A 13,542-nucleotide genomic window follows, 5' to 3' on the forward strand; every position below is an offset into this window, starting at 1 on the left:
TCACTGAGCCACAGGTGCCGCCCACCCAGGCTAGTCTTGAATTCCTGGCCTCAAGCAATTTGCCTTGGCCTAACAAAGTGCTGGGCTTACAGGCATGGGTCCAGCCTTAGTGCATGTGTTTTATACATATGCAGATTAAAATGGATGAGTAGGTAGTAAAATAGTTTAATGTTTCATTCATATAAGTCTTTGTCATTAAGCTTAAAATAAATATAATCTTTAAAACAAGTCCTTTTCATTTGGAATATTCCTGAATTGAACTGTATAATCATCTTTTAAAGTTTTTAGTAACATTTTTTTTTTGGTATGGCATTTGATTTTACTTGTATGAAGTGGATAAAATTCTTACTGTCTCTTGGGGTAGGATCTGCTTTTTCAACACTCATTTCTAGTGCCTGGCATCTGGCTATAATATATATTTTGAATAATTTATTGTGGTTTTATGATATGGATCAAAATTAATTTTTATGAACTTAAGGTTTCTAAATAATCTTAAAATTGAATCTGGATAGCACAGTAAGATTTTCTTCCTGAAAAATGATGAAACATTGTGTTTTTTTGTTTTGTTTTGTTTTTATTGTGAGACAGAACAAATAGATACATTTGACTTACTTTGAATCAAACTCTAGCCAGATGCCAGGCACTAGAAATGGGTGTTGAAAAATTCAATGAAATTCAAGAAAAATTCAATGAAGTTTTATTATGCTGAATTAGCCTTTATTTTCCTTACTAAGGCTCTTTATCAAAGCAGAATGATTTCTTTCCATCCCCAAATTAGGGTGAATTAGTGGTGCTTGCTTGTACATTGCATTTTTCTGTTCCAAATTAGTATTAATGATTCTACCAAGAAGTGGCTGACCTAAATGAATAAATTTCTTCTTTGTGTTTTTAATCATGATATCACTGAGAAGTAATTTAATTCTATTACATTTGCAGACTTTCTAAGGAAGATAAAGCTTTTTTGTGGGAGAAACGATGTTATTGCTTCAAATACTCAAATTGTCTTCCTAAAATACTAGCAAGTGCCCCAAACTGGAAATGGGTTAATCTTGCAAAAACTTACTCATTGCTTTATCAGTGGCCTCCATTGCACCCACTGACTGCATTAGAACTTCTTGATTCAAAGTAAGTCAAATGTATCTATTTGTTCTATCTTATTGTCACTTTAAGTAAGGTATTGTGTTGCAAGAGTATTTCTCTTTCTTTAACCTGAAAATACAATACATTATAAATATAATAAATGTATATTTATATAATCAGATTCTTTTTTTTTTAAGAGACAAAGTTTTATTTTGTCACCCTTGGTAGAGTGCTGTGACGTCACAGCTCACAGCAACCTCCAGCTCTTGGGCTTAGGCGATTCTCTTGCCTCAGCTTCCTGAGAAGCTGGGAAATAGCCCACCACAACACCCAGTTATTTTTTTGTTGCAGTTTGGCTGGGACCAAGTTTGAACTCGCCACCCTCGGTATATGGGGCCAGTGCCCTACTCACTGAGCCACAGGTGCTGCCCCTATAATATTCTTTGTGTTTGGGTGAGCAAAAAAAGTTATTTCATGGCATTTAAAACTAAATAAAAGGCTATATTATATATTTTGAATAATTTGTGGTTTTATGATATGGACCCAAACTAATTTTTATGAACTTAAGGTTTGTAAATAATCTTAAAATTGAATCTGAATAGCACAGTTAAGATTTTCTTCCTAAAAAATGATGAAACATTCTGTTGGTTTTTTGTTGTTGTTGTTGTTTGTTTGTTTTGTTTTTGTTTTGAGACAGAGTCTTATTTTCTCACCCTTGGTAGAGTGCCATAGCATCACAGCTCACAGCAACCTCAAACTCTTGGGCTTAAGCGATTCTCATGCCTCAGCCTCCCATGTAGCTGGGACTGCAGGCACCCACCACAACACTCAGCTATTTTTTTGTTGTTATTATTTGGCAGGCCCTGGCCAAATTTGAACCCGCCAGCTCCAGTGTATGTGGCTGTTGCCCTAGCCACTGAGTTATAGGCACTGAGCCGAAACATTGTTTTTTAATAAAGAGCTATTTAAGTACTCTTTGTCAGGAACAGATTGAGATTGTGTTTTCAAGAAATAATAGCTTCACTAGAATGAAATCACTGTCCTTCTAGATTTGCTGATCAGGAAGTGAGATCACTAGCTGTAACCTGGATCGAAGCCATTAGTGATGATGAGCTAACAGATCTTCTTCCACAGTTTGTGCAAGTGAGTTTTTTACTTCCACCCCGCACCCCCAATTTGGAGGGAAACTTGGTGAGAGAATCCTCTTCTGTTTTGATTAAAAGTAGTTTTGTAGTGTAGGAACGTTGAGGGGTTTTGCATGTGGATTTAGTGTGATTTTTTTCTTTCCCCATTATTGTCATCTTCCCCACTTGAATATTATATATAGGTACCTGAATTTTCAGTTTTCAGACTTTTCAGTCTCAGAACAAACCAGACTTAAGCTTTTCCTTGACTTTTTCTTTACTGGTCAGTTAGACATAGCTAATAAATGTTATCCCTACGTCTATACTTTTGTGCCTACTTTCATTAATTTGGCCTAAGTTAATTCATCTGTTTCATTTTTATAAGTATCATCTTTTATCAGTAAGGGCAATACTTGCTATATATGGTTTCTCTTTTGATAATTTTTTTTTTTTGTAGAAGAAAGTAATTTTATTATAGTTTGTCTTGAGAAAAGACACCCCTATTTATACAAATATCACTCTTTTGATAATTTTATCCAAACAATTCAGTATGTGTCTGACCACTAGTAATTCTTACTTTCCTTTGCACATAGGCTTTGAAATACGAAATTTACTTGAATAGTTCATTAGTGCACTTCCTTCTATCCAGAGCATTGGGAAATATCCAAATAGCCCACAATTTATATTGGTAAGATTTAAATTTTATTAAGTATCTTATTTTCATTCCTAGAATCTATCTATACAGATAGCATACTCTGTTAAGTGGTCTGCCTAGAATACTTACTTTGGATACCAAATGTTTTACTGAAGGCATTATTTTATCTTCAGAAATAAAACCAAAAATAATAAAATCTATTGCAAAATATTTGTCATGTTATACAGCTCTACAATAATGAATGAGTTTTTACTTGCTTAGATAGCTCAAAATAAATACTTAGAAATCAAAAACTGAACTTGTTCAAGTGATTGAGGGAATTTCATCGAGTTCTCAGAAGTGGCTGACACAAATATTTTGCTGTATTAGGCTTCTTAAGGATGCCCTGCATGATGCACAGTTTGGTACCCGCTATGAGCATGTTTTGGGTGCTCTCCTCTCAGTAGGAGGAAAAGGACTCAGAGAAGAACTTTTAAAGCAGACAAAACTCGTGCAGCTTTTAGGAGGAGTAGCAGAAAAAGTCAGGCAGGCTAATGGATCAGCCAGACAGGTATGTATCCATAAAAGAGAATGTAAATGTTTTGATGTTAAGGTATCTTTATGGTGCTGACTCATTGAATTGTTCTTCTCTCAGTAGATTCTCAGCAGCACTCTAACTATACTTATGCTATTTGGGTAGATAAATTCAAAGGTTATTTAAAATATATAGGAAAATATTTAACTCAGAAAATCAGTGCTTTTTATTTTCATGCTTATCTCCTTCCTTTCTGATCAAAATCATTTTCTTGAAGTTCTTTTTCAGTATATTGTTATTAAATTTTTTGTAATTAAAAATGTAATGGAAGTATGAGTAAGTGCTAATTTTTTAAAAATCCAGATGATGAAGAGGTTTATAGAATAAAAATGAAGATTTTTATCATTTTCAATTCACTTTTCCAGTATTCCCCTGCAGGTAATTATTGTTTATAGTTTGCTGTATGTTTCTCCTGATCATTTTATGACTTTATACGTGTGTATACTTAGATACACGAATTTTAAGAGGTTTTACAGAAACTGAATTGCATTTTATCCACATACATAACACACATACTTGTTCTTGTTAAGGTAGAATTAACCTTACATAAAAATTCACTGTTTTAACCATTCAAAAGTGCACAGTTCAGGCTGCACAGTGGCTCATTCATGCCTGTTATCCCAGCACTCTGGGAGGCAAAGGTGGGTGGATTGCCTGAGCTCAAGAGTTCAAGACCAGCCTGAGCCAGAGCAAGATCTCATCTCTAAAAAGATAGCTGGGCATTGTGGTGGCTACTTGGGAGGCTGAAGCAATAGAATTGCTTGAGCCTGGGCGGCGCCTGTGGCTCAAGGAGTAGGGCGCCGGTCCCATATGCCGGAGGTGGCAGGTTGAAACCCAGCCCCAGCCAAAAAATCACACACACAAAAAAGAATTGCTTGAGCCCAAGAAGTTGAGGTTGCTGTGAGCTATGATGCCACAGACGCCATGGCGCTCTACCGACAACAAACTGGCAACAAACTGAGACTCTGTCTCCAGAAAAAAAAAAAAAGAAAAAGAAAAGTTTACAGTTCAGTGGCTTTCAGTACATTCATATCATTATACCACTATCTAATTCCACAATATTTTAATCTCGCCAAAAAGAAAGCATGTACCCATTAACGACCACTCGCTTATCTCCCTCCCTTCCCAACCCCTAGTAACTAGTAATTTGCTTTTTTTTTTTTTTTTTGTAGAGACAGAGTCTCACTTTATGGCCCTCGGTAGAGTGCCGTGGCGTCACACAGCTCACAGCAACCTCCAACTCCTGGGCTTAGGTGATTCTCCTGCCTCAGCCTCCTGAGCAGCTGGGACTACAGGCACCTGCCACAATGCCTTGCTATTTTTTTGTTGCAGTCCAGTCGCGGCTGGGTTTGAACCCGCCACCCTTGGCATATGGGGCCTGCACCCTACCCACTGAGCCACAGGCACCACCCCCTAACTTGCTTTTTGTCTATATAAATTTACCTACTCTTTTCAGCTATACAGAAACCGATTTATGTAATATGTGGCTTTTAATGCCCAGTTTCTCCCCCTTATGATGTTTGCGAGCTCATCCGTGTTCTTGTATGTTTAAATTCTTCATGCCTTTTTATGGTTGGATAATATTCCATTGTGTGAGTATAACACATTTTGTTCATTCGTTGATGGACATTTGGGTTGTTTCCTTTTATGAACGATGCTGACTATTGTGAATAATGCTGCTATAGATATTCACATACAGATTTTTGTTTGCTTGTTTTTATATTACCTGGGAATGGAATTGCTGGGTAATTGAGTGCTTAACTTTTTGAGGAACCAATAAACAGCTGTACCATTAAACCAATAAACCAACAGCTGTACCATTTTATATTACCACCAGCAATATATAAGGCTTCCTATTTCGCCACATCTTCACCAGAATTTATTTTCTGTTTTTTTTTTTAAATTACTATAGCTATTTTAATGGGTGTGATGTGGTATCTTTTTGTGGTTTTGATTTGCATTTCCCTAATGACTGATGATGTTGAACACATTTTCAAGTGTTTCTAGGCCATTTGCATAACTTTGGGGAAATTTGAATATTCAAAAATGCTCTGCCCATTTTAAACTTCTTGTTGAGTTGTAAGAGTTCTTTATTCTGGATATCAGACTTTTATCAGATATATTATTTGGAAATATTTTTCCCCTTTCTGAGTCTTGTCTTTTTACTTTCTCGATAGTGTTATTTGATGCACAAAATTTTTTAAGAATCCATCAAATCCAATGATACAAAGATGTACATTTGTGTTTTCTTCTAAAAGTTTTGTAGTTTTAGCACTTAAGTTTAGGTTTTGGTCCATTTCAAGTTAATTTTGTGTATGTGATGGAAGCTAAGGGTCCAACTTCATTCTTCATGTGGTTATCAAGTTGTCTTAGCACCATTTGTTAAAGAGATTCTTTCCTCATGGATGGTTTTGACACTTGTCAAATAACAGTTGACTGTATAAGCGAGTTTATTTCTAGACTCTCAGTTCTTTTCCATTTGTCTGTATGTCTATCCTTATGCTACAGTGTTTGGATTACCATAGTTTTGTAGTGAATTTTGAAATTGGGAAATGTGAGTCATTTAACTTCGTTCTTTTTCAAGATTGTTCTGGCTATTCAGGGGTCTCTTGCAATTCTTGACTTTTGGGATCAGTATGTCCATTTCTGGAAAAAAAAAAAACTAGTAGCAATTTTGGTGAGAATTGTGTTGAATTTGTAGATTAATCTGGGAAATATTGCAACTTTAACAATATTAAATCTTCTAGTTCATGAAAATGGAGTTTTGGGGTTTTTTTTTTTTTTTTTTGCTTTACCTTAGAGAATTTATGTTAGCACATATAATTATCCTTAATTTCTTTTTTTTTTTTTTGCTTTTTTTTTATTGTTGGGGATTCATTGAGGGTACAATAAGCCAGGTTATCCTTAATTTCTTAATACCATATACAATGTTATAGCATAAATCATGTTGGGCTTTTGCGGGGGGCTTGTTTTGTTTGAGATAGGGTCCTGTTTGGTTGCCTGGGCTAGAATGCAGTGGTACAATTACAGCTCATAGCAGCCTTAAACTATTGGGCTCAAGTGATCCCCAGGCCCAGCTAATTTTGTTTTTTTGTAGAGACAGAGTCTTGTTGTTGCCCAGGTTGGTCTTGAACTCCTGGCCTCAGATGATCCTTCTGCCTCAGCCTCCCAAAGTGTTACGATTACAGACTTTAGCCATAGTTATGAAGCATTAACTCTGTTTAAGTTGTTCACACATTTTTCATATCCAAAACAGTGCTTCAGTGAACTTTAGTATGTAAATTTTTACCCCTTTGTTAGTATTTACACCAACAGTGAAACAGCTCAGTTGAGAGCTACATACATTTTTAGTTACAGTAGCTTATGTGAGATATCCCCATAATGGCTCAGCACCTGTGGCTCAAGCGGCTAAGGCGCCAGCCACATGCACCTGAGCTGGCGGGTTCGAATCCAGCCCAGGCCGCCAAACAACAATGATGGCTGCAACCAAAAAATAGCCGGGCGTTGTGGCGGGTGCCTATAGTCCCAGCTACATGGGAGGTGGAGACAGGAGACTCGCTTGAGCCCAGGAGTTTGAGGTTGCTGTGAGCTATGATCCACGGCACTCTACCCAGGGCAACAGCTTGAGGCTGTGTCTCAAAAAAACAAAAAAGAGATATCCCCATAAAAACATCCACACCTTAAATACCTCTGTCCTCACCAACAGATTATCAAATTATCTCTTATCACTGGATGTTGTTTTGATTTTTCATCTGATAGATGTAAAATTGTAACTCAATTTCGTTTACTTTCTATTTCTTTATTAGTGAGCTGTAGCATTTTCGTGTACATTGGTTGGCCATATGACTTTTTCTCCCTATTTATAGCTTTGGCCATCCTAATGTTACTACTTTACAGTAAAAATTAACTCTTTCTTGAGCAACAAACTTTTTTTGAGTGTGTGACAGTGGAGCATTTTATAAATTGTGTCCACAGCATAATTTGTTGTCTTTAAAAATAGATCTTCATGGGCGGTGCCTGTGGCTCAAAGGAGTAGGGCGCTGGCCCCATATACCAGGGGTGGCGGGTTCAAACCCAGCCCTGGCCAAAAACTGCCAAAAAAAAAAAATCTTCATTTTTATTATGTACTTATAATATCATTTTCTTTCCATAGGTTGTCCTTCAAAGGAGTATGGAACGAGTGCAGTCCTTTTTTCTGAGAAATAAATGCCGTTTACCTCTCAAGCCAAGCCTAGTGGCAAAAGAATTAAATATTAAGGTGACACATATAATACTTGTAAATTCTTATTACATTTCAAAGTAATATATAAGAAGAAGGAGAATGGGCAGATATACTTAAGGCAAAGTATGTACAGATGGATGTCTTTTTATGATTAGAATCCATATTTATCTCACTATATTTTTACCTAATCACAATTCCTGGAAGAAAAAATAGAGAATTTTTGCTATTTTGGGTTTTTCGTTTTTCTATTAAATTGTTCTCTTATATTATCTTTTTATAGTTGGTTTCACTTCAAAATAAGATTTGAAATTGTTACTTTTTTTTCTCTTTGAGAGAAGAGTCTCACTTTGTTGCCCTGGGTAGAGTGCTGTGGCGTCATAGCTCACAGCAACCTTTAACTCTAGGGCTTAAGCGATTCTCTTGCCTCAGCTTCCTGAGTAGCTGGGACTATAGGCACCTGCCGTAACGCCTGGCTGTTTTTTAGAGACTGGGTCTTGCTCAGACTGGTCTGGAATCTGTGAGCTCAGACAATCCACCTGTCTTGGCCTCCCAGAAATTGTTACTCTCATAAATATTTGATTCTATGGCTAATTGATTATACTAGTATCTTAAATAGAAAAAAGTAGAGATCTCATCTTAGATCACAGTAAATAAAGGAAGGATAAAAAACAAGATAAGAACATAAGACTTTGTGTTCTGTTGAGGTGTTAGACACATAAAAAGCTCAAACTTTACACATTTTTGTCTCAAGTTTTAAAGTTTCTGCTTCTCTGCCCAGAAAAATATATATGCTACATTAAAGTTTCAAAAAGTATGGTGGCACCTGTGGCTCAAAGGAGTAGGGCGCCAGCCCCATATGCCGGAGGTGTCGGGTTCAAACCCAGCCCCAGCCAAAAACTCCAAAAAAAAAAAGTTTCAAAAAGTATTTTTATATACCTATTATCTACTAAATATTCTAAAAAGCAGTTCGCTTGTGTTATTTACCATAATTTAAAGGAATAAGCAAAAGGGGACAAAAAAAAAAACCTAGACCCATTTTTATTTCAGTGTTATCTTTCTAACACTTAACATGTTGTATTTGCAGTCATGTTCCTTCTTTAGTTCTAATGCTGTGCCCCTAAAAGTCACCATGGTGAATGCTGACCCTGTGGGAGAAGAAATTAATGTTATGTTTAAGGTGAGCAAAATAAGTTACTTTTTAATAAAATGGCATTTTAGACCCAGGAATGGATTAACAAACTGTGGTGTATGTATACCATGGAATACTATTCAGCAGTAAAACAATATGGAGACTTCACAGCTTGTGTATTAATAACCCAGAGGGAGTTGAAACACATTCTTCTTAGTAAAGTATCACAAGAGTGGAAAAACAAATAACCAATGTACTCGATAATAATATGAAGCCAGCAGACAATCTAATACTTTCCCACACAAGAGAAAAATTCAATTCAGTTCAATTAGGAGGGAGGGGGATGGGTGTGCTCCTGCTTCAGGGCACAATGCAAAGGTATGTAGCACACCTCTAGGGACTTTACCTAACAAATGTAAACATTGTAACCTAGTTTGTACCCTCACATTAACCTGAAATAAAAAAATAATGGCATTTTAGAAATTCTTCTATTAAATTCCTTTTCCAAAAGTAAGTACAAAGATAATTTTCTTTATTTAATATTCAATTATGTTCAGGAACTGCGCCTGTGACTCAGTGAGTAGGGCGTCTGCCCCATATACCAAGGGTGGTGGGTTCAAACCCAGCCCCGGCCAAACAACAACAACAACAACACCTGTGGCTCAGACTGTAGGGTGCCTGCCCCATATACCAAGGGTGGCAAGTTCAAACCCAGCCCTGGCCAAAACGGCAAGAACAAAAATAAATAAATAAATAAAAAATACAATATTTAATTAAGTTCGATAATTATATGAAAAAATTATCAGTGATAGAAACTATTCCCCACAGATCTGAGAACAAATGCAACTCTGGGCTCAGCTACTGCATACTATTATGTTTGTTGAGCAGATTGTACTCCTGGTAGTGCCTTTCCTGCAGGCTGTGGTGTGAATGGCACCCCCTAGATTGTGCAGGACAGAAATGTATAACCATGAGCAGTGGTGCTGGTCTTTGTAAATATGTAACTTACCTGTGGGAGCAGGAGGAATGAAGTACTACAGAGTAATCTATTACCTATTAAAATTCTGTGTGTTGGGTGGTGCCTGTGGCTCAGTGAGTAGGGCACCAGCCCCATATACTGAACGTGGCAGGTTCAAACCTGGCCCTGGCCAAACTGCAACAAAAAAATAGTGGAGCATTGCTGCGGGCACCTGTAGTCCCAGCTACTCCAGAGACTGAGGCAAGAGAATCGCCTGAGCCCAAGAGCTGGAGGTTGCTGTGAGCTGTAATGCCATGGCACTCTACCCAGGGCAACAAAGTTGAGACTCTGTCTCTAAAGAAAAAAAAAAGAAAATTCTATGTGTTATGATCATAATTTGTATATTTAAAAAAAAGACTGGAGAGTTTTAATTAATTCAGTGAGTTGGTTAAATGAAGGTTTATAAATATATATGATATATAAATTGATATATATGGCATATTTCCATATACTCAGATCTAGTTTAGGGCTCTATTTTGTTTTAATGTAGGTGACTTTTCCTAAAAGAATTCTGTCTATTTATTCTTTTTTTTTCTTTTCCTTTTCCCCTTTCCTTCTCTTCTTTTCTTTTTTTCTTTTGAAACCCATAGGTAAAACCATTTGTTTTGATTACAGAGAGTTTAATATTTCTTAAGGCAGATTTCTTATATTTATTTTTACAGTTTTCTTGGCTAGTCTCAAAATATAGTCAGCACTATGTGTTTTAAAATTTATCCAATTAAAGGGCTGGGCGTGGGCGGCGCCTATGGCTCAGTTGGTAAGGTGCCGGCCCCATATACCAAGGGTGGCGGGTTCAAACTCGGCCCCGGCCAAATTGCAGCCAAAAAATAGTCGGGTGTTGTGGCGGGTGCCTGTAGTCCCAGCTACTCGGGAGGCTGAGGCAAGAGAATCGCCTTAAGCCCAGGAGTTGGAGGTTGCTGTGAGCTGTGTGAGGCCATGGCACTCTACTGAGGGCCATAAACTGAGACTCTGTCTCTACAAAAAAAAAAAAAGGCTGGGCATGGTGGCTCACACGCCTATAATCCTAGCACTCTGGGAGGCCAGAGCAAGACCCCGTCTCTAAAAATAGCCTGGCGTTGTGGCCAGCGCCTGTAGTCCCAGCTACTTGGGAGGCCTGAGGCAAGAGAATCTCTTGAGCCAAAGAGAGTGAGGTTGCTGTGAGCTATGATGTCACAGTGCTCTACCAAGGGTGACAAAGTGAGACTGTCTTTAAAAAAAAAAAAATCCATTTTAAAAGAAAAAATGAAAACTTGTTGGGGTTCCTGTGAGAATTAATTTATTTGGGGAGGGTGAATATTTAAATAAACATTTTGAGGTAATTACAGACTCACAGGCAATTGGAAGAAATGATAGAGAGATCCTGAATACCCTTTTACCCAATTGTGCAGTATCATAATCGTATTCTTGGCATTGATGGCAGTCAATGTATATAACACGTCAGTTACCACAAAGATACCTCATGTTGCCCTTTTAAAAAATTGAGTATAGGGGGAAGCCTTGGTGTGTGTCACACTTTATGGGGGCAAGGCGTGATTGCAAGAGGGACTTTACTTAACAATTGCAATCAGTGTAACCTGGCTTATTGTACCCTCAATGAATCCCCAACAATAAAAAAAAAAAATTGAATATAGGGCGGCGCCTGTCGCTCAGTGAGTAGGGCCCCAGCCCCATATACCGAGGGTGGCGGGTTCAAACCCAGCCCCGGCCAAACTGCAACAACAACAACAAAAAAATAGCCAGGCGTGTGGTGGGCACCTGTAGTCCCAGCTGCTCGGGAGGCTGAGGCAAGAGAATCAGGTAAGCCCAGGAGCTGGAGGTTGCTGTGAGCCATGTGACTCCACGGCACTCTACTGAGGGCAGTAAAGTAAGACTCTGTCTCTACAAAAAAAAAAAAAAAAAAAAAAACAATTGAATATAATTAACATACCATAAAACTTTAAGACTTTTAAAGTATACTCAGGAAGCTGAGACATGAAGAGGTTATGTATCTCTCCAGAATTCTGTTTTTTTTTTTATTAAATCATAGCTGTGTACATCAATATGATCATGGGGCACCATACACTTGTTTCATAGAATATTTGCCACATTTTCATCTCATTAGTTGACATAGCCCTCCTGGCATTTTTCTAGTTACTTTGTCAAGACATTTACATTCCACATTTGCCAAGGCTCACATGTACCTTTGTGAGATGCACCACATGTGTGATCCTTTCAATCCCCCTCCCTCTACCCACGTCCCCCCTTCCTCCCCATGCTTTCCCCCTTCCCCCTGTTCTTAGATTGTAACTTGGTTATAGCTTCATATGAAGGTCCTAAGACAAAGGCAGTTTGCAGCAGTTCTGTTCATCTCAGTCCTTACTCTTTCCTACCCTCCCTGCACTCCATTCCAGTTTTTATACTATGTAATCCATTAAGTCTTTTGGAAAGCTACCAGTTTAATCTTGTTTCCTTGATTTCAAGGTTGGTGAAGATCTTAGGCAAGATATGTTGGCTTTACAGATGATAAAGATTATGGATAAGATCTGGCTTAAAGAAGGACTAGATCTGAGGATGGTAATTTTCAAATGTCTCTCAACGGGCAGAGATAGAGGTAAGTCTGTTAGCTGTGCCTTGGTGTCTTATTTTTTTCTGTTAACTTCACGCAGAATGTCTTACCTACCCTAAGGGTCCTGATGCAGAAACATTGTGATCTCAGTTGTTAAAAGATTAAATCTCTTTAAAAGAACAACTTAGTGAGTAGTCTAAATAAAAGCTTTGATTTATGGATGCTAGAGGTGCTCAATAATTGACCCATGAAGACTTTATGGTCTTTAGCTTTTGAACTTAAAAAATGAGGCCATTTGTAACTTTAATTTTATTTCTGTAAAATTAGATGGTGGTTACAAAGTTCTTTTTTTCCACCAAAAGAAAATTTATCTTGGGCGGCACCTGTGGCTCAGTCGGTAAGGCGCCGGCCCCATATAACGAGGGTGGCGGGTTCAAACCCCGCCCCGGCTGAACTGCAACCAAAAAATAGCTGGGCGTTGTGGCGGGCGCCTGTAGTCCCAGCTACTCGGGAGGCTGAGGCAAGAGAATCGCTTAAGCCCAGGAGTTGGAGATTGCTGTGAGCTGTATGATGCCATGGCACTCTACCAAGGTCCATAAAGTGAAACTCTGTCTCTAAAAAAAAAAAGAAAAGAAAATTTATCTTATTGTTTATTGAATAAGTTTTTGAAATATGAATGTAAAACAACTCAGTATCTGATTGCATATTATGTGCTCAATAAATGGTAACCATCATTATTTGTATTCAATAAATTGTTGTATTTTTATCTACCATGTGTAAAATGCTAAGAATATGTGGCGCTTACTTATGTTTTAGAAGGGAGCAATTAAAGATATGTAAAGGCGGCGGCGCCTGTGGCTCAAGGAGTAGGGCCCCGGTCCCATATGCCGGAGGTGGCGGGTTCAAACCCAGCCCTGGCCAAAAACCACACACACACACACACACACACACACAAAATGGGATTAAAGATATGTAAAGGTAACTACGTGTTAATTCTCTACAACAGTGGTTCTCAACCTTCTAATGCCGCAGCCCTTTAATACAGTTCCTGTGGGTCACGACCCACAGATTGAGAACCGTTGCTCTAAGAGAATTACAAAGGCAGTGATATGGAATGTTAAAAAAGGGAAAGATCATCAATGGTTGGTGAAAATCAGAAATGCTACGCAGATTCTAATCATGACACTAGGAAGTT

At 37.9% G+C, this 13,542-nt stretch overlaps 1 protein-coding gene across 4 annotated transcripts in view; it reads left to right on the forward strand.

The window, feature by feature from the left end:
* The window catches only part of PIK3C2A (phosphatidylinositol-4-phosphate 3-kinase catalytic subunit type 2 alpha), a 124,367-nt gene that overhangs the window by 88,505 nt on the left and 22,320 nt on the right, over nucleotides 1–13,542 (forward strand). For all 4 annotated transcript variants that reach the window (XM_053562333.1, XM_053562335.1, XM_053562332.1 and 1 more), the window contains 7 exons: nucleotides 937–1,125; nucleotides 2,130–2,223; nucleotides 2,798–2,892; nucleotides 3,229–3,409; nucleotides 7,587–7,691; nucleotides 8,740–8,832; nucleotides 12,263–12,392. In XM_053562333.1, coding sequence (XP_053418308.1) covers nucleotides 937–1,125; nucleotides 2,130–2,223; nucleotides 2,798–2,892; nucleotides 3,229–3,409; nucleotides 7,587–7,691; nucleotides 8,740–8,832; nucleotides 12,263–12,392 — 887 coding nt within the window. The remainder of the gene's footprint in view (nucleotides 1–936; nucleotides 1,126–2,129; nucleotides 2,224–2,797; nucleotides 2,893–3,228; nucleotides 3,410–7,586; nucleotides 7,692–8,739; nucleotides 8,833–12,262; nucleotides 12,393–13,542) is intronic.

The sequence above is a fragment of the Nycticebus coucang genome, chromosome 14 (genome assembly GCF_027406575.1).
Source record: "Nycticebus coucang isolate mNycCou1 chromosome 14, mNycCou1.pri, whole genome shotgun sequence".
In the NCBI taxonomy this organism is placed as follows: Eukaryota; Metazoa; Chordata; class Mammalia; order Primates; family Lorisidae; genus Nycticebus; species Nycticebus coucang.